Source organism: Aphis gossypii, chromosome 3 (genome assembly GCF_020184175.1).
Source record: "Aphis gossypii isolate Hap1 chromosome 3, ASM2018417v2, whole genome shotgun sequence".
Taxonomy (NCBI): domain Eukaryota; kingdom Metazoa; phylum Arthropoda; class Insecta; order Hemiptera; family Aphididae; genus Aphis; species Aphis gossypii.
In genome coordinates, this window is record NC_065532.1 from 8,510,081 (window position 1) to 8,533,367 (window position 23,287).

At 27.0% G+C, this 23,287-nt stretch overlaps 2 protein-coding genes and 1 long non-coding RNA gene across 3 annotated transcripts; 1 reads left to right on the plus strand and 2 right to left on the minus strand.

The window, feature by feature from the left end:
- Nucleotides 1–265: 265 nt before the first annotated feature.
- Nucleotides 266–3,336, plus strand: LOC114118927 (60S ribosomal protein L34). Its single transcript, XM_027980360.2, has 4 exons — nucleotides 266–426; nucleotides 539–611; nucleotides 715–912; nucleotides 3,191–3,336. The coding sequence occupies exons 2-4, from the start codon at nucleotides 547–549 to the stop codon at nucleotides 3,285–3,287; spliced, it is 360 nt and encodes a 119-aa protein (XP_027836161.1). The 5' UTR covers nucleotides 266–426; nucleotides 539–546; the 3' UTR covers nucleotides 3,288–3,336.
- LOC126551219 (uncharacterized) lies at nucleotides 1,546–4,302 on the minus strand. The gene is made up of 3 exons (XR_007605083.1): nucleotides 4,055–4,302; nucleotides 3,867–3,995; nucleotides 1,546–1,643 (listed from the first exon to the last, which is right to left on the minus strand). It is a non-coding gene; the product is annotated as an uncharacterized LOC126551219 (long non-coding RNA).
- Nucleotides 4,303–5,746: 1,444 nt separating this feature from the next.
- On the minus strand, nucleotides 5,747–22,561 carry LOC114118905 (chloride channel protein 2). Its single transcript, XM_050203437.1, is given in 19 exon segments — nucleotides 5,747–6,592; nucleotides 6,663–6,890; nucleotides 6,995–7,136; nucleotides 7,343–7,482; nucleotides 7,795–8,054; nucleotides 8,142–8,279; nucleotides 8,359–8,473; nucleotides 8,563–8,678; nucleotides 8,760–8,922; nucleotides 8,999–9,130; nucleotides 9,248–9,312; nucleotides 9,315–9,349; nucleotides 9,451–9,555; nucleotides 9,686–9,770; nucleotides 10,302–10,584; nucleotides 11,208–11,341; nucleotides 11,413–11,541; nucleotides 13,486–13,741; nucleotides 22,102–22,561. Coding segments are annotated over 19 exon segments (2,805 nt in total). The 5' UTR covers nucleotides 22,252–22,561; the 3' UTR covers nucleotides 5,747–6,463.
- Between the last annotated feature and the right edge of the window lie 726 nt (nucleotides 22,562–23,287).

Genomic DNA, 23,287 nt, shown 5'->3' on the forward strand with positions numbered 1-23,287 from the left:
AAAAGAGACCTGGTAGACAAACTCAATAAATGTGGTATATTGTGTAAGTAAAAATAATAATTAACAAATTATTATGTAAAACATTCTTATGTTAGATATTGATTTGACAACAAATTTTGTCAACTCACTTATTCACCTGTCCTGTCAGTGTCTGTCTGTGACACTCAACTGCGTAATTGTAATTGTGTTAGAATGTGTACATTATTTTTCATTGTTCGATAGTGGTTTGTAAAAAAAAAGGGAAATTTAAAGCCGCCTTAGAAGTTGCATATTTCGCGGGTTTTTCTTCCATGGCATTTTGGTTTCTTCCATGCTCACGTTATCATTATTGGTTATTTGGTTCATGTTTTGTTGACTGCCGGATCACACACTGGTAATCGTGTGTAGGTCTTTTCATTACTTTTTCCCCGTCACTGGCACAAAAAGGTATGTAATATTTTTTTTCATCCGATTCAATCTAAATAATTTTGAACGCCTAATTCTTGTTGTCGTACATTTTGAATTCCAATTCTCACGTTCGTTTTGTTATTTCTTTCAGGACCAACCATGGGTCAAAGTGTAGTATTTAGGAGGCGGCTTTCGTACAACACCAAAAGCAACAGGAGGCGTATGTGAGTACTTTAATATCGTTCGGTTCGAGAACAATTCGTTTTACTATGTTTCGTTTTTTCTTTTTTGTCGTGTATATCATATTTAATTTCATGCATATTTCAGGGTACGCACTCCCGGTGGACGATTAGTCTATCAATACTTGAAGAAACCAAAGCGTGTACCCAAGTGCGGTAACTGTAAAATCAAGTTACACGGTATCAAACCTGCTAGGGCTATTGAGAAGAGTCGTATGTGCAAACGCAAGAAGACAGTAAAACGAGCATACGGTGGAGTTTTATGTCATAGCTGTGTCCGCGAAAAGTAAGTATAATGCCCGCACTTTGATTATTTTTTAAACACTATCGTTGTTGTTGTTGATGGATTTGAATACAAATTTTGGTCATAAATTTGGATAGTAGATATTTTTGCATAAGGTACTGCATCATTTTGTAGATTAATACATAGGTTAGGAAAATTATTATATTTTCTGTTATTAAGTATCTGAATTATTAAATTATTAATTTATTATGATCTTAATTTATACGTAGGTGCTTGGCTTAACATACAATCGAAACTTATTAGAAAAATATAAATTTATAATATATACATATAAAAGATTTATTTATGTTATTTTGTTTAAATATGTCTTGCCATCTATTTTAATGTTAAAATAAAAATCATAGTAAAGCATCATTCAGTATGTTACTTCTACATTTTTTTTACTATTCATCGTTTATTATATTAAATTATGATTATATATACAATTTTAAATTGTGAGTGTATCCATCCAAAGTGGTTTAAGTAGTGAAGTGAAATTTAATTAATTTATCTTAATAATTAATGAGTTTTATAATTGTCTATAGAGTTATGATTTTGCACAGTTATAATTTAATTTAATTAATAAATCAAAGGTCTTTTTTACCTTCTAAATGGCGTGCTACTTTTTGGTGACTGGCTTCATTTCACATGTTAAGGTATCGAAGATGGCTCTTGGTTAACAAGACTAGTTTTTCCTCTTTTAACTTCTCGTTCCTAGTTATGAATTTCTTTTTCTATTAAGATATTTGTTATAAATATAGTTAAATAGTATTTTTTTATTATATTTACATTAACTATTATAGTACTTAGAATATTGGTTTTATTTATATCAGTAAGAAGTCAGAGCAATATTTGTTTTCTTTCAATTATCTTTATGCGATGTAGATACAATTCACTCACATAAATTTGTTATTTATGATTATGGTTTGTCTATGTTGTGCATATGCTAAAGAGAAAAAACGTGATGGTGTATACTGACATAATGTCAGTAACACCTCTTAAGGGAGTAAAGAAGGTTGCATCATGAAAGTATTAGTGATTTAATCGATACAAACTCCCTAAAGTAATTACAGCATTGAACACTCTTAGAACTAATAAGTTTTAATCTAAGGCTACATGTTGCTGTACATTTAGTTATTTCATTTGTTAAATTGTTATGTTGTAATATAGTCGAATGTATTTTTCATAATTAATTTCATTAGTTAAACTATATTTCATAAATATGTTCTATGTCTATATTAGATATTAAAATGTAAATTGACATGAATTGTATTATTTTTATAGTACTATACAGTTCATAAATTTTGTATTGAAACTAGCCAGCATTTCTAATTATTTTTTGTGTATTTCATACTTAAAAAAGATCTATAACTAGAGTTATCTGTAATAATTTGATGAGAAAGCTCCCCTTCTGGTATTAACATTTATTAGGGCAAAGCGATTGGCTTGATCACCATGTCTTAGCTCTTTAATTCATTATGTATATAATATTTAATTACAAAATGCATACTTGAATATCAATTTTTTGTGCTCTTTGTATAATTTCTTATATATTAATATAATTACTTGTTAGGTATATTTCATATTAAGCTTAAAAGTGTTTAAATTTTTTGTGAGTCACAATCTGAGGAGTACTATTTTATCTTTTTATTAGTAGTATTAGTATGTAAAAAAAAGTAAATGTAATATTAGTACTACATTATCATTAAATAGGATAATTCAATTAACACTAATTATTTATATTTCTAATTTTAAAATTTTACAAAACAGTTTAGTGTTTATTTAGTGTTATGCCTGTACAAAGTTATTAATTTAGGAATAAAAAGTTAGCCCTTTTCTTCTTTTGATTATTGACAAATAGAATTTATATTGTGTTTGGTTGAAATAACTCTATTAACTTATTACATTAATATTATGTAAGAGCTAAAATCTTATAAAAATTAAAAATTCTATATTTTATTTTTAATACATTTATTCTGAGATTAAAAGTTGTAAAAAAACCTATTTTATGATACGTTTATGTTTTTTCTTAGGTTTATTTTCATGTTATAGGATTTATATGACTAAACTTATTGTGATGTGCAATGCTAAAGAGTATTCACTTTTATTTATTTTAAGTTTGCATTTAAACATAGAGTTGACAATTTACTTTTAAAAAATACTTATTAGTTATTTATTTTGTAAACAATTTGCAATAAGTATAGTTTCCATAGGTTCATACACTTATTAATCACACTAATAATTTAACAGTATTTTTAATGTAGCATTATTTATTTTTCAGGATCCTCAGAGCGTTTTTGGTTGAAGAACAGAAAATTGTCGTTAAGGTTTTACGATCACAAAAGAGTTCAACTAAGAACAAGTTGAAAAGCAAATAAGTAGTTTTACTTGACCAATTTTCAAAATAAATGTTAATTTGATAACAGACATATTTTAGTTTTTATTTATCTGATTTATTTAAAACCATTTTTACAGTTATTCCTATAAACTATAAAGGCTTTATTTTTATATTTTGAGCTTAAACTAAATAGTCATTATTAAAAATGAGAAATAGAGAAGTTGCTCTGTTGTGTGTTGGTGTCTGTAGGTCTATTTAATGTAGTATTTGCCGACTGGTGGTCTGCAGTCCCCCATAGATTTTTAAGAAAAATAATGATGTGTAACAAAAATACACATTCTTTGATTTTGTGTAATTTGTGATATTGTTAATGAGTGTAAAAAAGAAGTTTTTTTTAGTTTTCTTAAAAGTGAAGTGGTCTGTGACCTATATATATTATCAAAGGGGGTCTGTGGTGCTATTGGTGCTAAAAAGGTTGAGAAACAGGTTTAATTAATGTATGTGTTGAATTTAATGATTCATTCCAAGTAGGAGTTGTCTATCAACACAAACTATTATAGAAATAAATAAAAAAATTGAAAAATTAATTTAGATTAAAAAAAAAAAAAGAATTAATTACCGTGTATTTCTCTGGTTTTGCAGCAGTGAAACTGACTTGTCCGACAGAGTATTTAACGTTTAGCATAGAAACGAACCTTCCTACATCCACTGTATTAATTGGTGCATACTTCATACAAGAGATTTCAAACTACAATACTAAATCTTAAAATTTGGAACGGTCGATATCGATGTTAAAAGCATACTGACTGTATAGGCACTGCAGGCTATGTGTAGATCGACAATCTATAAATTTAATCATTTAATAAACAAGCCGTTAATGAAAACAATAATCCGATATTAACATATTATATTCTGCTTTTGGGTTTTTACCTTTTTTAATTCTTATTGATTCAATTTTTTATTATTTCTATAGTAGCAATAATAGCCAGAAAATTTTACAACTGAAATTACTGAAAAAGTAAAAAAAAAGCAAAAATAAATTGGATTATTTTCAATCGGAAATTTAGATTTCTATCTGATATAGTGATGTATTAAAAAAATAAGCATATATACTTTAAAATCCGAGTAATAACTAATAGTGTATAATACAACATTTGCATAAAGTTTTACTTTTTTTATTCGTATACAATATTCTGGAATAATATATTAAAAAAACTTTATAATGACTAAATATTACAAAAAGTCAAAATATTTTTAAAAATTATATCATGTATAGAAAATATTGATTAATACTTTGCTAAAAATACTATATTATGGATTACCATTAACAGTGTAGCATAAATTTACAATAAAAGTAATTGTATTTTAGTAAATAATTTTACGTTGGATAAATATATAAACGGACTAACTAAATTTGTAACCGACAATAATTGTTATTTAGTTCGAGCAATATTATAGTACATAGTGTATATTATATATTTGCGTTTTTAAAATATAAGAACAATTAATAAGTTTTAAAAGGAAAGTTTAGTTTTAATTAAGTATTTAAGTGGGATTTAAATCAAAATTGTTAAAAGTAACCAGTAAGTATAAATATTATACATTTATACCTAATATCATTGATTCAGACGTCTTGGTTAATTTATGTCGTCATGAAAAAATGATGATCTTTAAAAACAGCGAAAAGTATTGAGAATTTAAGCAAAAAATTGAACTAAAACTACTATGGTTATTCTTATTTTATTATGCAATGGTGAAATTTCTGAAATTAGAGGTATGTATAATAGTAATATCACAGATTATATATATTATCTGTGGTAATATTATGATTAAACCACTAAACCTGAGCTATATCAATATGTTATGGGTGTAATGTACCTAATTAAAATATAGTTTTGATTATTTTATTAACATGCCACTCGAATCCTGTGCAACATAAGTTGGTAGGTTTAAGCGTAGTTCATAATATTAATAATAATATAACATATATAATAATAAATTAATAAACAATAATATCATGTTTTTACATAAAAATGGATATATCACAATAAAGTAGACATATTGCCTATCTTAGGCGCCGTGATACTATGGCCTAATTTAAATAATAATAAGAATAGTATAATACACCTAGCGTATATAACACAGAAACAAATAATATTTTCACTTATGTATACCTTGGCTAATGTACAGGAAATATCGTCGTTATTTATAAAACGTATAATAAAACCATTTGCTTAGTGAACCTGTAGAGTTGTAAATTGTAATCATGGAAATACGAAATGACTATTGTTGTTATATTACGTTCGAGCCAGGCATATGAATTAAGCATGTTGCAGTTACGCTTCCTTAAACGGAGAATTAATATAACATCATAAAATAAATTAAATTAACTGTAAGTACAAAGACTTATACAAATGGATATTTATACAGTGTGTTAAATATTTTATAACTATAATAACTATTTTATTTTTATAATTTTACAAAGTAACAATAAATTACTTATATTTTAAGTATTTATTATACAACAATAGGTACTCATAACATTTCATTTATAACATTTAGCAAAAACATATCAAGTTGCCAGTAAGACAGTCTTAACTTTTAAATTTAATGAGTAGTTATGATGCTTTACATAATATTTTATATAAGGAGATTCAATACCAACCGTTTTTCTAAGGTTCGATTTAGAAAATTTTTAAGTGTCTAAACGTATACATACATATATAGTAAGTGATTATTAGTCTGTAACATATGTTGTTATAGTCTAAAAATGGTTTTAGGTGTACACGAACATGACGTCACTAATCTGTTTACGCGACGAGTGATATTATTTTTCGTTAAAATTCATGTACATACTTACCTTTTATTCAACGTAACTGAAAAGTTATGATAAGAAATTTAAATTTTTTAAGAGGTTAACTTGAAATAGATTATTCCAGTATTTTAAATTTTTTCCATAAAGCCATTAATCGTATCATTTTTTTCATTTTAATTTAAAATTTAAAAGGAAGGTAAGATATACTGGTAATTCAAAAATTTGAAAAAGTTGATGATCGATGTCAAGTAAACCGCATAAAATTTTTTATATGTTTATAGATTTTTTTTAACGATTCCTATGTTTATAGTCTTATCGGTGTGTGATAATCAAAAGATAGTTATGTTTTCTTAAAAAAGGTCAGTATTGAATTACTTTTACAAAATGTAAATTTATATATTTTACACGTCATAGTCGTCATCCATTCGTCTATTACTTAACAGCGATTCCATCGCAGCGCTTCGGAAACCAGATGTCTTGTGGTGTCCGAGTTTAGTTCCCGAGTTGGTGTCTTCTATGGCTTTTCTCAGCTATATTACAGTAATTATAATTTAATTTTTATGTTCTTAATTAGTGTAAAAAAATGTTTTGTGTACTTACTTCTTTTAGTCCGACGACGCCGACCAGGCGACCAATGGCAGTAACGTAAGCGTGATTGACACCGACCAACGAGAACACCGAATGGACCTTAAGTAAAGACGTCCTCTCGACTAGCTGAAACGGTGCCGGATCAATGTGACAGGAACCAAAGTCTAAAATCTTGTCCATTTCTGTTTGTTCCCATTCACTTTGCTCTTCCGGTGACATGTCTATGACTCTTTCCTTGGGCTGCGAGAAAATAAACAAAAAAAAAACATTGCATGAAATACATTAAAATATCTCAAAGACAAAAATAAAGATTTCAATTAAGTATGTATTATAATATTTCGTACCAATTGAACTTTTTTGGACACTTGTATAATCTGCGACGAACACCGATCCTTATCTGTAATATCTGTCAAGCTCTGCTGCTCTGGATTTGCATCTCGTAGTGTAGCAGATTTGTGAAATATAGCTTCGAACGCTAGTCGTATGCTATATGACAAGTATAAACAATTGAAATATTATACAGATAAATTAAAATGTTAATAAATAAATGAATTCGTAAGCAACAATATAATATTATACTGTATGTAGATATTTACAATGTCCAAAATGGAAATGCGTATAATATCATGTTTGCGTGTACGATAAGTCGTTTTGATGTACAGTCGTTGTGTATAATCATTATTATTAATTACCGACTCTCGGCTCCAGTTATCGTCGAATACGGTGTAGCTGATGGAGTCATCATTGGTGTCAGGTTATGTAGAGTGAACGAATTGGTCTTTTTTAAAATAGATTTTTTCGGATGTCCTTTCATTGAAGAACTGCATTGTACCTAAAATTAAATCGTACATAGTGTATAACAGGGTGTGTCGATGCCATGGCCGAATCGTTAAAATGATTATTCTCATGACTCATGAGATCGTATTTATTTTGATAGCGAAATCAACCATTATTTATTTGTAAATCAGATTTAGACTTAATATTTATACACAATAATATATTATTAGAATAAGGTTGGTAATAATTATTTTATTTGTCTTTGTGTGGTGTGGTTATATGTTTACGTAATTTTAGTTTCGACTTGTTTAGGTACGTTTAATGCAAAAAATATTTAAGCATGTGCTTTTTAAAAGTTATTACATACCTTAATTACGGGATTTGTAGAAAGCGATTGAGAACTAATTGAATATTTCCTCTGTAGAGTATCTGGTGCCGGCGTGACTTCAAATCTGGAAGGTCTCCTTTCTTTGTTTTCCCTTCTTCTTCTTTCTACCTCATCAAGTCTCTCCTGTGCTTCTTTCTGCCATTTAGCAACTACCTGCATTCGCCTTTCTTTACCCACTTGTCTATCGATTAGTTTTATTAATTCAATCCGAGGCACTGATCCCAATAAAATCATTGAGTCTGAAATAAGATATAACAGTTAATAACAGTTACTACTTTTATTTGATTAGGGTATTGCGACCATTTATAGCCAGTGTTTGATTTTACCTGGTTTGTCGACTAACGGGAACACTCTAAGAACCTTGTTTTCTCTCAGCACTTTTTTCAAGTCTCTGTAGCTCATATTATACCAAATGTACTTGACATCTCTGACCATGAAATCTTCTACGTACACACTGTAAATACCTATAAACACAAGTTAAAGATTATATTAAGTAAACAGTTTCAATTATGTACGAGATAAACTAAAAAATAACAATTGTACCAGATATGGACGGGAGAAGATCCGGCAAGTAAGGTAGATTCTTTATTAGTATAATACTGTCGTATAACGAAGGCTGTAGTAATACTGCTACAGCGTTTGATATTAACACGGCGATCTAATAAATTAATCATGAAGTTTAATCAGTTGAATACTGGTAATAGTAATAATTAATTAATCAATACAATTTTTAAAGATAAAATATACCATGACAGGTACAATGTGTGTGATCTGTCCCGTCATTTCGAAAGCGATTACAGACACTGAAATGGAATGTGTAACGGCCCCGGCAAAAGCTGCTGCTCCCACCACGGCATAACCTCCTAAATATGAAATATTATTACTGACATATTATTGGAAACTGTCTATTTATATAATTTTCAAATTGTTCTATTAATTTTTACCCGGTATTATAGGCGTGATGAATTTTCCGTGTCTAACACCGTACGGGAACCACAAGTGCATGAGTTCGCCGACTATTCGACCGAACGCGGCCCCAGTTTTGAACACTGGAATGAAACTACCGGATGGTATTGGAATGGTGGATGCTATTATAGAGAATACAAACTGAAAACAAATAACTTGCTTGAGTAACAGGAGAAAAATTATTATCGGTAAGTTAAAATAATATATGTTTCATTACATTATAAGCTATGTAAGCCGATAAACAAATGAAAACGTTGGTGTTTTCTGTTCGCCAATGATTCATCATTTCTGCCTCCTCGATGGTGAACTCAGTCTTCGTCCACGTGAAATTACTAAACAGCCCAGTTAACTAAAAAAAAAAATTAAGTTATAATTTGCATAATACATTATGTTACAGTCTGCAAAACAGTCTTGCAACGGTTAGTGTAGTGGTTACATTATTATTATTATTATTATTCGCTCTTACTTGGTCGTGTACGTTCAGTTCGCCAGCAATATATTTACCGGTGCCCAGAGGGAATGTGATTGTAACGTGAGAAACGTTATAAGGCTCGGATATAAAAAACGGCTATAACATAATAATGTGTAAACGAGCACATTTAAAAAAAATTTTTCTCTTTTGCACGTGAAGTATTAAATATTAAAATACGGTCGTATGATGATACTCACTTACTTCTTTGTAGGAAAGAGTTCATTCTTTTACTTTGTCTCATAAACAATACGTATTGCCTGTGCGCCCAAACGTAACCGGCTCCGATAATTCCACAGACTACCCTAAAACGCGATATAATGTTGTTGTATTTAATATACGCATATTATATATAATATGAGACGTATAAGGTAAACCTTACGCATAAACGTAATAACACCGTAACGCCATGCAGATTTGAATAGGGACACTTACCCAAGTAAAGCAAAAACTGTCAATTCTTGAGGATCAAATGGATATTCCATAGTGAAATGGGTCGGGAAAAAAGCTTTTACAGTTTCTAAACAGGTTTAAAAATAGATTATTTCACATGATAAATAAGCATGTCATCAAAGGTTTAAATGAAAAATGTCACTATAGTAAAAGGGAATGCAGAACGTTTACTGTACTAAAGTTAATTCTAAAAAATTATATACCACTGGCTGTTTTCCCTAATAGCATAATAAAATTAATGTTACTGGTTTACATGCGTCCATATTATATTTTAAGTTCTTATTTTTAGTGTAAATGAAATTGTATTTATTCTATAAAGTTGTATACGTTAAATTTTCCGTTCAAATTTTCTAATTAACTTCATTGTTTAATTTTTTCTTTATTATATAAATTAAATAAATCACACATTTTTTGTCAAAATCTTTTAAATGTATTATTCTCTATCTCGACACAAGCTATAGTAGTTTAAAGAGATAGATAATCTTGTAAATAATATCGTATTGTATATATTATGTAATTTATTATGATAAATAATAATAATAATAGTAATAAAAATTACCCTTGTGGCGGGAGAGCTAAAGATATATAATATACGCACCGGCTTTGTTGAACCATACGGCCAGCAATCGGAACACTGTCGCGCTACAGACTGCCGAAAAGAAACCTCTCCAGTAGTTTCTCACTGCGAAGTACACGGTTGTTACTTCGATGCTGAAGAGCACACCGCCTATAGGAGCTCCGAAGCAGCTCGCAACTCCGACCGCACACGCTGCAGCCAGCATTTCAGTGTTTCGCGATTCGTTCTCGTAGATTCCTTTGAACGAAGTGATTACTTTCGTCAAAAGCGTGGCCGTTATACTGGCAATGTGCACGAACGGACCCTGAAATTTGTTGCGTATAAAATAAAATAGTTAACCAACATGGTAGTATGGTACTATATCCCAGTTGCGCGTTCAGAAATTTTTATTATAGATATCGTAATATTAATTGTTACGCCCTATGTATAATTATTAAATCATGTATAAATTATACACATTCGACACTTTTTAATTCCGACCAAATTATGATGTATTATTGAAATGTCACACGGCATTTAGTTCTACGTTTGCCACGTGTAGAGTGGTTATTTTATTAAACAACATTTATTATTTCAAAATAACAATATCAACGATTTATAAAATATTTTTTTAGATAATTTCCAGTGGCTAAAAGTATTTAAAGCTTATAGTAGAGCGGAGTGAAGTGGCACGGAAACACCCTAGAAAATGTTAGTTATACTACCCGCTCGCTGAAACGTTAAATACCCATATAACTTATATAAGCTACTAGTTCGAATTTTGATTTGTATGTATATCAAACTACCACAAAAAATATTTTGCTTCAGAAGATGAAATTAAAAATATATTTTTATTCAAAAAAGTAAAAAACCTAAAAAAAATTTAACGATATTTTTTTTTTTATTTGAGCTGGAAATTATGTAAAAAATATATTTAAGAATACAAACCTCTTTGCCGAGAGGTAGACCAGAACCTAGGGTTGCTGTAACGCCGACAACCTTTGCGATCAACGTTCTTAATGTGAGGAATTCTTTTAAAGCGACGCCCCTTAATATTGTTTTCATTTCTGGTATTCCTGAGCCTAAATAAAACAAAATATTGACCATTTTAAAATGTTATATGCGTATAGCTTACAAATTTATAATTGCATACCAATAGATTGGGGTGCAACTAAGTGTACAAATCCTGCTGCAAATGTTATCAAACTGACTGGTAAAAGTACCCAAGCAATATACTGCAAATACTGGTTGAATGTCATATCTTTGAATAGCCATATTCTTCCTGACCACAAAATGTTTAATTAATTAATATTTTATTAGTATTATTTATTTATTACTATATTACTAATAAGTAAACATAAAATAACAACGAGTCCTATATTTCGAACTAAAATTAAAATTAACTTGATGATTAGAAAAATAAATACATCAACATAAAAGTTAATATAATTATCATCGTGTCGACTGAATATTACTCGTTTACTTAAGATTAAAAATGTATTTATTAGCGTATATTAATCTTCAATATTCATTAATTTATTACTATATTTTTAGTCCAATAACCTAAGTAAATACTAAATAATATATATTTTGGGAAATGTTATAATATGTTTTATATGTTGGTAATTGGTTTTTTAAATACTTTAGAAAATAGTCTATTATATTTTATACTATTTAATAATTACTATATTAATTGTAATTATTACATTTTACTTAATCAGCAATTTTGAATAATTAAAACTAATTACATATTGTAACAATGATTAAAATGAAAAACAACATACTATTATACTAAATAAAGGTACCAACACGCAACACACATGGGCATAGCTAAGATTTCACTCAGGGGGGGGGGCAAATTAAAACAAGATTATAAAAATGCCAATAATAATTATATAAAAAAATTGTTTTAATTCAATTTGAGGTGCAAATTCGCTACGCCCATGCTAACACATCTTAGTATTTTATAATGGTAATATTAATATGTTAATAATTATAATTTATGTGTATTGTGTATCATTTTTTACTGTTTTTTTAAATTATCAAAATGAGATTTTTAAGCTGATACAAATACGAAGGTACTTGATAAAATACAGATGTTATGATTATGTCTAACCGAGTTATTATTATTATTGGGTACTTCTTATTAACCATAATAGAAATATAGCTATGCAATGTATTTTTTGCTAAATATAAATATAATTTATTAATTTAATAACCAAATAATAACATAATGTTAATATATTATTATTTCTTTTTCAATAAAAGAATATTTTTATAACGATGTTTTGTATTACGTTAATTTGAAATTAGATAATAACCTATACCTATTATAAATATAACTTTGACTGGATTTAAAAAAAGTCTATAACTTTTTTTTTTATTATTATTTATGTGATACCTATTTGTTGTTTTTTATTTATCGAAAACTATTGTGCGAAGACAATTAAAAATATTATTTATCTTTGGATAGTAGATTAAATTTATTTAAGTAATTAACGTTTAAAAAATGCACAAATGCTTATCAGTAGATATCATAAATCACGTTCAACAGATCGACTAAGAAACTATAAATCGGTAAAATAAGAAAAATATGCTTAAATTGCACTGTTCGAAGAAAATGTGCAAAATACGTTTTTGTATACTAGAGTGGAACTTCGATAACTCGAATCGGTTGGGGGCAAAAAAAGATTCGAGTTATCAGAAATTCAACTTTCAGAAAATGTATAAAATATAATATATTGTAAGGCAGGGATCGAGACATTCCTTCGAGTTATCGAAAATTCGACTTATAGAGGTTTGAGTTATCGGGGCTCCACTGTACATATTAGTTATAGTTTTAGTACTTAAAAAACAGCAATTTCCATTTCCTAACTCAATTCTTTAAAGTTTAAACAAAGAAATGAATAAAAAAAACACGTGAATTGATTTATTTTACGGATCTGTAAATCAATATAACAGAAAAAATGTATAAAAGTACTTATAGCAGTTATCGATAACTCGAAGAAAAAAGCTATACGCTATTCGGTCCGTTATAAACAGTTAATATTATTATGTAATATGCCATATCGTTTTCAAATGTAATACAAACACATAATATTTTTCATAGATTATAAAATTCTATTTAATCCTTTGTTTAATTGTGACGTATACATACAAATATATACCTACCACCGACGGCTACTTAATTTAACGTTTTGTATATAGTCGTATAGTAGTAACTGACCTTCGTTGGTGAAGTCTATACCATAATCCATGGCAAAACTTAATACGGCCATGACGAGACCCAACAACGTGAGAAATACCCAATCTTCGCTGAGCTTTGCGAACGAATGGCGCCATACGACTTCCAAAGTTGAACTGATTTTCCCGCCATACTTGCTGAATTCTTCGTTAGTACTTCCGTGTATGGCGGGCGCTGGTATATTCTGCTGCCTTCCTTTGACATAATCACCCAATTCTTTTGTGTATTGTCCATACATCTGTGCCATAACAATAATGTAAAAAAAAAAACAATTTTTTTTTTTAAACCAATAAACTTATCAAATCAACGAGGACATTAAATTAAAAGTTAATTCAATTCACAATATCATCTACCTCTGTATGTGCTATTTTTCAGTACAAGTTATCGAAGTTCATTGGGTCATGTGACTATGAGTTGCCGGATAGGGGAAAACATTATTAAATGAAAACTCGGGACTTAAATTCGTGTCGTATAAGATGTGAACTGAAAACTGTTTTTATCAATTCTAGTATCAAACAGGCAATGGCGAGTTAAACAGTAAAAATATATACACATAGGTATGGAGTATGGACTGTGCACTTCTTATCGTTATTTTATTACAATATGTAATAGATAATAACTTTATGCTTCCTATTATGAAGGTGTTGTTTTAAATTATGCATATACAATTGCACTGTAACTATTAAAAGTCGATAAGAAGTTAAAACAAAAATTAAATAATATTTGATAATAATATTTAATGATGTATAAAAATTAGTATTTCGAAAAAAAAATTGCAATACTCCATTTCAGTTCAATTGCAATCTGTTATAAACGTTTTGTTTGAATATTTTTATCATATTCTTTATTTTAACGGAGTATAAAAAACTATTTATTGCTAATAGAAATATCACTTACTGAATATTCGTTATTAGTTGACCATTTAAATTTATGGTTTATTGTTTGTATGATATTTTTGTTACGGTAAAATATTAAAAATTTTAAATCATGTATAATACAATAATTTATTTATTATCTGTGTGAAATATTTCCATAATAAAATGTTTGAATTATTAACTATAAAATATCTAATAGAATGTTTCTCTTTGTATATAATGTATAAGAAGCACCTACTTAAAGACATTAGTCATGCGTTTTAGTGTAGGTATACATGGTGTATCACGAAGATGTATTATTATTTATATTTGTAAACATAATATATTTACAATATTGTCAACGGTTTGCATTATACTCTGTATAATATATGTATTATAACATAAGTGAAATTATTTATTTTTAAATGATAATGTTATCTTAAACTCGAAAAAACGTATTGAGTAGCAGTAATCATTACTTTATAATTACTTATATAGAATTGAAATAATACTAAAGCCGATGTTCATTAGAACATTGAGAGTAAATAGATGAATATTATTGTATTTGTTTTTAAAATAGGTATATATATATCTAATTATTGATTTAGAGTAGTTTTAAAAATACTCATATTTAGATCATATTTTTTATGTATTTTAATAATAACTATCTACTAAATTACGGTTTGTTACAAGTATTTCAACTATCAAATTTTGTTAAAATATAATAATGATATTAATTTATTATTCGTCTCAAAACCTTGACTTTCTAATTATGGGACATACTATAATATAATATGATAATGTAGGTGTTATATACATATATTTTTGGATGTTAAATGTTACTCCTATAGGTAATAAAATAGCTTTTAATTTATCTTCTCTTACAGTTAGAGTGGTATAACGTGATATTAATACGGTAATTTGAAAGTTATGTTTACACATAAGTACATAACTAATAATAATGATGTAATTAGTTATATAATAATATGATATATTAATAAATTGTGTTAAGTTGGATTAATAATTCTTTTATTCGTAATACGTTTATCAAATAAAACTTTTTTTGTATATTATACACATTTCTTTTCTAAATGTTATTTGGATTAAAGAATATTTTGAATTCAATTGTAGCCAAAAACTTATGATTTCGACTCCAAAAAGTACGATTGATGGAAACCACACGTTTATAATATATTAAAATTATGATTAGTATACTTAGATTAAAAATATTTATATTATATTTTTTCAATTTAAATTAAAAATAAATAAAATATTTTACATTAAAAAATAACACACATACTTGTACATTCTTATAATTGATTATAATATGTGTGGCTTTAATGTTTTGCAAGTGTTTGGTTTTGTTCTGTATTTTATCTAAGGTCTATGATTTTTGAATTAAATAGTTACTAACTAGGTACCTATATATAATATAGATTAACTAGTAAAGTTTAGGTGATGAGTCTGAATTTAAGTTATATTTTTTTGTCATAAAAATGAATATATCAGTAGTTCCCAAACATTTTTGGCTTGCGACGCCTTTTTGGAAGTAATGTTTTCTCAGTGCGCCTTTCTCTAAGTTAATATATGATTTATTATAAAAAATAATAAAACCAAAAAAAAAATTGTTTATGGTGAATATACTAATACGAAAATGAATTTTACCAGACATCATAAATCTCTCAATCGAATATTGTCATAATCATAATAATTGTTTGTATCGCCTCCATCACAGAGTTTTCAAATATATTTGTACACCATATAGGTACGATAGATCATAGGTCGTATACAATTCTACGGCGCGGCATACCATTACACCGTTGCATTATAATATATTTAAATTGAGGTTTCCTATAGACTTTGTATTAAATTTGTTTGGTACATCAAGATTAATTTAAAATGAATTAATTTAAATACCTTTTTAGTAGGTACATAATTAAAATAATTAATATATTGTACAGTATTTATTTGGCATTAAATTAGTAAATAATAATATTTGGTACATTAAAGTTAAAAACTATTAAAAACATGTGTAGGTAGGTACAATATTAATATTTACCCTGACCGAATATAAAGGCAACTTATATATTAAATATAAAAGTAATTATTTTGATTTTATATAATAGATTATAATCAATTCAAATCTATATTTATCATATTAATAAATACCTACTTAATACTACTTAATTACCAAGTACTTAAATAAATTAAATTAGTTATTAATTTTATTACATGTATACAATTTATACTTTAATTTGCTTAAGTACATTGTATACCTACAAAAAATTATGCTTTATCAATCATTAAATACATAAAATGTATTAAAACTATTGTATAGTAACGAATTTTCCTATTTGGTCACCTGTGTTAGATCTAGCTCCTAAACATAGTATCAATTATATTATATAAGTATTCAGTTATAAGAATAGTTATCTAATATAGCTATACTAGTAAATAAATTATAGTAATTCTGAAAAATGAATAAATTTATTAAAATTAGCTTATAAATACCGAACCCTTTAAAACAAACATACTACATACATTAAAAACTGACCGAACCCTGTTAAAATATTCTAAATGATTAATAATAATTTTTATTTCCATTTTCTATTTAATTTGTTATTTTAAATGATAGATTTAAATGCTTTATGAATTTCATGAACCCATAAATGTTAAGGATTAAGAACTTGCTATATTAAATATAAACAATTATTATGCATTGACATGACTTATGAGCGGGGCCTGATCTAGGGGTGCAAACTAGGCACTTGCTTCGGAATTATAGATCGGTAGATGGTCAAATCACCAAATAACAGTAGCATAATAAGAGGGCGCTAATTTTATATTTTGCCCTAGGTAAAAAATATGATAGATCCGGCCCGTGACCCTGCTTAGGAGCTATGAATATATATAAAATATTATATAATATTTCTCAAGATACGAATACTGGGCCTCACTGAGTATTTTATTGTGGAGGCCCAAGAGTTATTGTATGTACATGAATATAATTGTTACTTGTATATAAGTTACATGTTTGTATAGTGTTTAAAAATTATTAATTATATAACATTTAGTAAAATATGTGTCCACTGTCTAGTAAAAACATTAAATATAAAATATATGATATGATAAAAATCATAATATGTAGATATTACTTATACAATTTAAAATGTGAATCAACAATAATTGTATAATAAAGAAATAAAGAAGTGTATACAAACAATGGAATTCTTGAGAGACTAATGAGTCCACCCTCATAGTTTTAATAAAAAAATAAGTAGGTATAAGGCAGATTAAATCATTTTATATTATTGTGAAACATTTTATTATAACTTCAATAATTTTGTTGACACTTGACATGTCAATATAAATTAATTATAAATTGTATATTTAATAATACTCTTATCTAATCCTAAAGAATAATAAGTGTTTTATATTACAATCATTAAAAGCAAGAAATTACTAAAACAAAAAAAAAAAAAATCTAAATAATTAACTCTTCTAAATTTAAGGTTTTGATGAGTGTACCTTAAAATATATTGTAGGTAATGACTAATATTTATGGTTAATTTCAATTCTATGATAATTCATAATCTACAAAAACATGATTCTCAGGAATAGAGACGGGTGAAGAAGATCAATATCTATTTTTATTTATATATTATTTTTTTTTTTACGTTACAACGATCACGTTTATTCTGTATTTCATATATTCAGTGAGCTGAACTATTTTTTGTCAAAAATATTGTTTATAACTTAATGTCAATATAAAAAAGCATTACTTATGGAGAACTCTGAAAAGAAGTAAAGTAATTTCTAATGTCTTTAAAAGCTCAAAAACAGTCAAAATAATTAGAAAATTGTATCAAATTGTCTATAAAATCTAGTAAATTTCAAGTCTAAAATTATTCTACTCTGAATAAGTTACATAAAAATAAACTCAATTTTATTGAAAATTGATGTTGCGTAAATTCTTAGTTTACTGGTGTCTTGATATGTTTTCTAAATTATTAAGAAAGAATTTTCATATTTTTGATCCGTTCTAACTAAACTTATTATTATTATTTTGTCTAAATAATATGTAAGACATTTTACTTTTATTATATAAAATTCTAATTGCTGTCTGTAATAGATTATATTTGTTGTATTAAATTAAAATTTTTGAATTTTTTATAATGTTAATTAATGTTTATGAAGTAAAAACATAGATATTAAGTAGGTAACAAGTATAAACTATGAAGGAGATGTATATTTTTATCTATAACTTAAAGACCTAATACAATTCAAAGCTTCAAAATATGTAAGCGTTTATTTTTATTATTTTATTATATAATCCAAATAATCCAAAATTTTGTTTAGTCATTAGTTGCTACTATTTTTTTCAGTGTAAAAAATGATCAATTATTATAGTTGAATTTAAAAATAGGATATTATTACATTTAATTATATGAAGATGTCAGATTCTAGCGTGTTTAATTCCATATTTAATAATAGATATTACATTTTCTTTATAAGCTGCTATAACCTATCTTAACTGGGATTTTGTTGAAGAACAAAGACTCTGAGCATTCAATTTTCCAAGTACTTACGTCATATTGTGACTGGTAGAAGTATATACCTAGTGGAAAAACTATCAGCGCTAGCGCTATCAATTAATCTTGCCCTCTTAGATTATTTACACAATATTTACTTAGATACCAGTAAGTACAACGCTGTGAATGATAATAATTTTTGACTATAATAATATTATTTTATATGATTATTTGACTATAATACTAAGCGATTCTTTTAACTGTTAACATTTTTATAAATTATATAAATACATATATATATTCATAATTTGAAGTAATTGTAAAACAAAATTCTTATTATTTTTTAAAGTTCTTTTTTATTTTTTGAAAATTATAACGTTAATTTTTAATTTAATATTCCAAAATGGAATACCTTTTTGGGAATTTAAATGTTTAAAAATCGAATTTAAAATAAGTAGAATTAGTTATACATATTTATAGTTAATAAGCAGAATAATAAATCATTGATCAACAGTTTATTAAGATAACCTTGTGCTCAGTGGTGGATTATGAAAATGATCAACCCAAGAAATTATTTTACCTGTTGCCAAATTGTGTTTTAATTCGTGGTATATTTTAGTGATTTTTTTTGGGTATAATCGCATGATTATTTTAAAGTTTTGTAGACAATGTAGCCCCAAACTATTTATTACTATATTGAATAAATCATATTCAATAAAAATTTAATAAATATAAAGCAAAAAAAAAGCGTGACCAAAAATTAACACGAACTAGTTAAAAAAAACGAATAAAAAAATTTGTAATATTAATTTAAATTAAAAAAAGAATTAACTACCATGTATTTTCTTAGATTTTCAGTAATGAAGTTGTGGGGACGAGGTGGCCGTGCGAACTAAGCCGGTCGCTGGTTCGATCCGCGGTCACCAGGTGGCATTTTTCTTCGGGCAAGTCTCACGGTGTTCGGAGAATAAGTGCCGCCATCCCCCACCCCGGGGCATGGCAGAAACCTACGGGTGCCCCATTAGAAATTCTGCCAAATAGGCGTCCGAACTAGGCCTTCGGGCCTACCCCGGACTTTAATACGCCATACGAAACAACAACAAGTAATGAAGTTGACTCTATTGTTAGACAGAATATTTTTATACGTAGAAAACGAACTCTTTACATCCACTGAAGTGATCGGTGCATACTTCATACGAGAGGGTTAAAATTACAACACTAAATCTTTAATTTTGAAATTGTCGATATCGATGTTATAGGCATACTGACCGTAAAGGCACTGCATGCTATGTGTCGGTAATACATTTAATAAATAAGCCGATAACGAAAACAATAATAATCCAATATCCGCATTCTGGGTTTTTACATTTATTATTAATTATTTTTTTTTATTGCAATAGCGTAATAAACATATAAAAATTCACTGCTGGAATAATTGAAAAAAAGCAATAAAAAGCAAAAAAATAAATTGGTTTATTTGGAATTAGAACGACGTGAAACGAATTTATGTATACAAATTAGATTTCTATCTCATGCTTAAAAAATAAAAATAATAAAATCCGAGCACTATACTAATAACTAATTAACTGCTCATTCGAAAAAATGATATCATATATGTTTTTCGAGATAATATGTATTCAATATCAAAATAATCACTGTACTTACAATTTAAATTTTTTTATGACTTACAACCATGCTCGTTTAATATTATTGAATTTATTAATCTCTCTATATTATCGTCATAGCTACAAAGGGAGATCACATAGGAAAAAAGTCTTACAAAAAATAAATTGAAGCCCCCTTAACACTTTAATCATATTTCATAATATGGCGTCGCATATTATACATTATATGTCGTATTTTCTTATATATACTTATTATCAGTACAAAAGTTTAAGTTAAATTTTGTTGCATTAATTTAAAATCGATTCTTCAACTATAAACATCTTATTATTAATTACAAGATCTTACTAATATAATAATCAATTTGAAAATATTTACAGCTAAATACTCGTTATACTAAAATTAGTTCAATGTATTGACATATTGTAATTGTTAGTATTATCAGTATTAAACTAATCTAAATTTTAAATGGATTCCATGTTGATTTTTATGACATTAGTTAGAGGCTTTCTTTAATATTGAAGACGTTTCAGAGGAATGTAGCGACCAGTGAAGGATATAAAACGTATTTATGAATTAAGTACCTATAATAATACGTTTTAATTAAAACTGATTTTTTAGATTGTCATAGTGCATAAAACACGGAGACGGTCTGAATAAAAATATCTGGGTCAAGGTGGAAAAAATACCGTTATATCATAATAAATGAATAAATAAATAAATATATATATATATATATATTGACATGTTTATTTTGAATTAGCTTAGTAATTACACAATTAATACCTAATAAATAAGTTGTATTTTTTAGGTAGTAGTGGTCATATTTAAAAAAAATATGGTGTATCGGAAAATTATTATTAAAATACTTCACCAATCACCAATCCCTTACCTAGCGTAACCTATGTAAGTAGCTGTTGTGTTGACGTGTTGTAAAAGTACAATATTTTTACAGTGTATATAAAACTATACAAGTTGTAACAAAAACTAAATCTAACTTTTTATTTGTTTGTATAGTATGTCCTGTACTAAAAATTATTTTTTATTTACCTTAGTCATCGCTGCTTACATCAATTTCTTTGATATAATTTTTGATTTAACAAAGTTTTATTTATTCCAATAAAATTTCAAAGAAATTCCTTAGTATTAAGTTATAAGTAGTTTCCGATGAATCATTAAATAGTTTTTGTATTTTTAATATGGATCAATGTGTTATTTGTTTTAACTATTTTTTTCATAGAAAACAAATCTTGTTATGCATATTAAGTACCAATAAATTACAAATATTCAACAGTATGTTGTAGATATTTTTAATTAAAAAACACATTTAATATATGTTGACATATTGAACACAATAAATTAATGTCTAGCATCATAATATATGATTTTTTAATAATAGTGTTAACTGATGTAGGTACCCACCTAAGACTTGAGACTGTAAAATAATTATTAATTTTACATGTATTTTTAATTTATACTGTAATTAGAAATAAGATTTATTATTTTTTTATAATATTTAATTTTCTAGACCTTTTTCTAGCCTTTTACATTATTATTTTTAACTTGAAAATCATTCATTATTGACTTACTGTACTTTGAACAAAGTCTACGGGCGGTGGACTTGGATAAAATGAAGCTAATGCTTTTGTTTCTCGTTCCAAATCATCGTCTTCGCCTAAAGCAGATTTCCGTCTCCTCATAGAGGGTGATGATATTTTCGCAGTTTTCCCTACAGTCATTTTTGATGTTTAATTTTATTTTTAACTCACGAGAAAAAATGTTTAATATTTGATCACTGTGTCCACTTATATGGATGACTGTACGTGCGGCTATTTGGCATGAATAAACTGTGCACAAAAAAGGGAGTACAAATTGAATAATCACCTTAAATTGGACTACACTGAGGCAATGATGAAACCTACGCCCGTTACTTTACAGGATAAGCTGTACGAAGGATATAAAAGTATGGCGTTAAAAGAAATTAAACGTCACAAATGTTTAGATAAATAATGTATGATTGGCTACACTTAGCTGACACAGAACACTATTACTACCTAATGAATGTATACTATGTGTATCTACTATCTACTCTATATTATTAATTTGTTTCTTTAAACATCGTCACTGTGTTTTATCTGTTTGGATAACAACGATTACAGGCAATAAAATATTGATTCTGAGTTCTGTATTTTAGCGATCTTTTTAAGCGAAACTAAATTAAATCTTTAGTCAACATTAAGTGAATTGGACAAGTAGACAACTGAATAATAAACTAATTAGTGCGTGTAATGTTATTACTTATTTGATATATAGGTACCTACCATTTTATTATTCATTTATACAGTGGTTATTGATTATTAGTACTGATAAAGAGTGTTATTATTTATTACGATATCGTATTTTAAAATACATGTTTTATCTATTGCGTTATATATTATGTTAATTGTATTTTGTATTTTTGCACTAAAATAAGGTCAATTTATATCTTGCTTTACATGTATATTTAGGTTGTATTGTATTCATTATCATACAAAATTCGATTATCTTACGTTTGTAGCATAAAAATAGAGGATAAATTAAATTTTTAAGATTACGATTTCCCGTAGGATTACATTATCTTAAAACCTATACAGTATATGGAAATAATTGACAATTAAATATTTAGAATTAATGAATAATAACATTATAAAGAATTATTATGAACATTTGTATTGTACCTCCCCTAATGAATTAAGATTTGAGAGCAGTATTTATTTTAAATATGAATAGAAGTTA

Excerpts from the sequence above, each read along its gene's own strand:
- LOC114118927 (XM_027980360.2), top strand. The coding sequence starts at position 547 with ATGGGTCAAAGTGTAGTATTTAGGAGGCGGCTTTCGTACAACACCAAA. Across the intron at positions 612-714 it reads AAAAGCAACAGGAGGCGTAT|GGTACGCACTCCCGGTGGAC; the intron begins GTGAGTACTTTA and ends TGCATATTTCAG. Across the intron at positions 913-3,190 it reads CATAGCTGTGTCCGCGAAAA|GATCCTCAGAGCGTTTTTGG; the intron begins GTAAGTATAATG and ends TTTATTTTTCAG.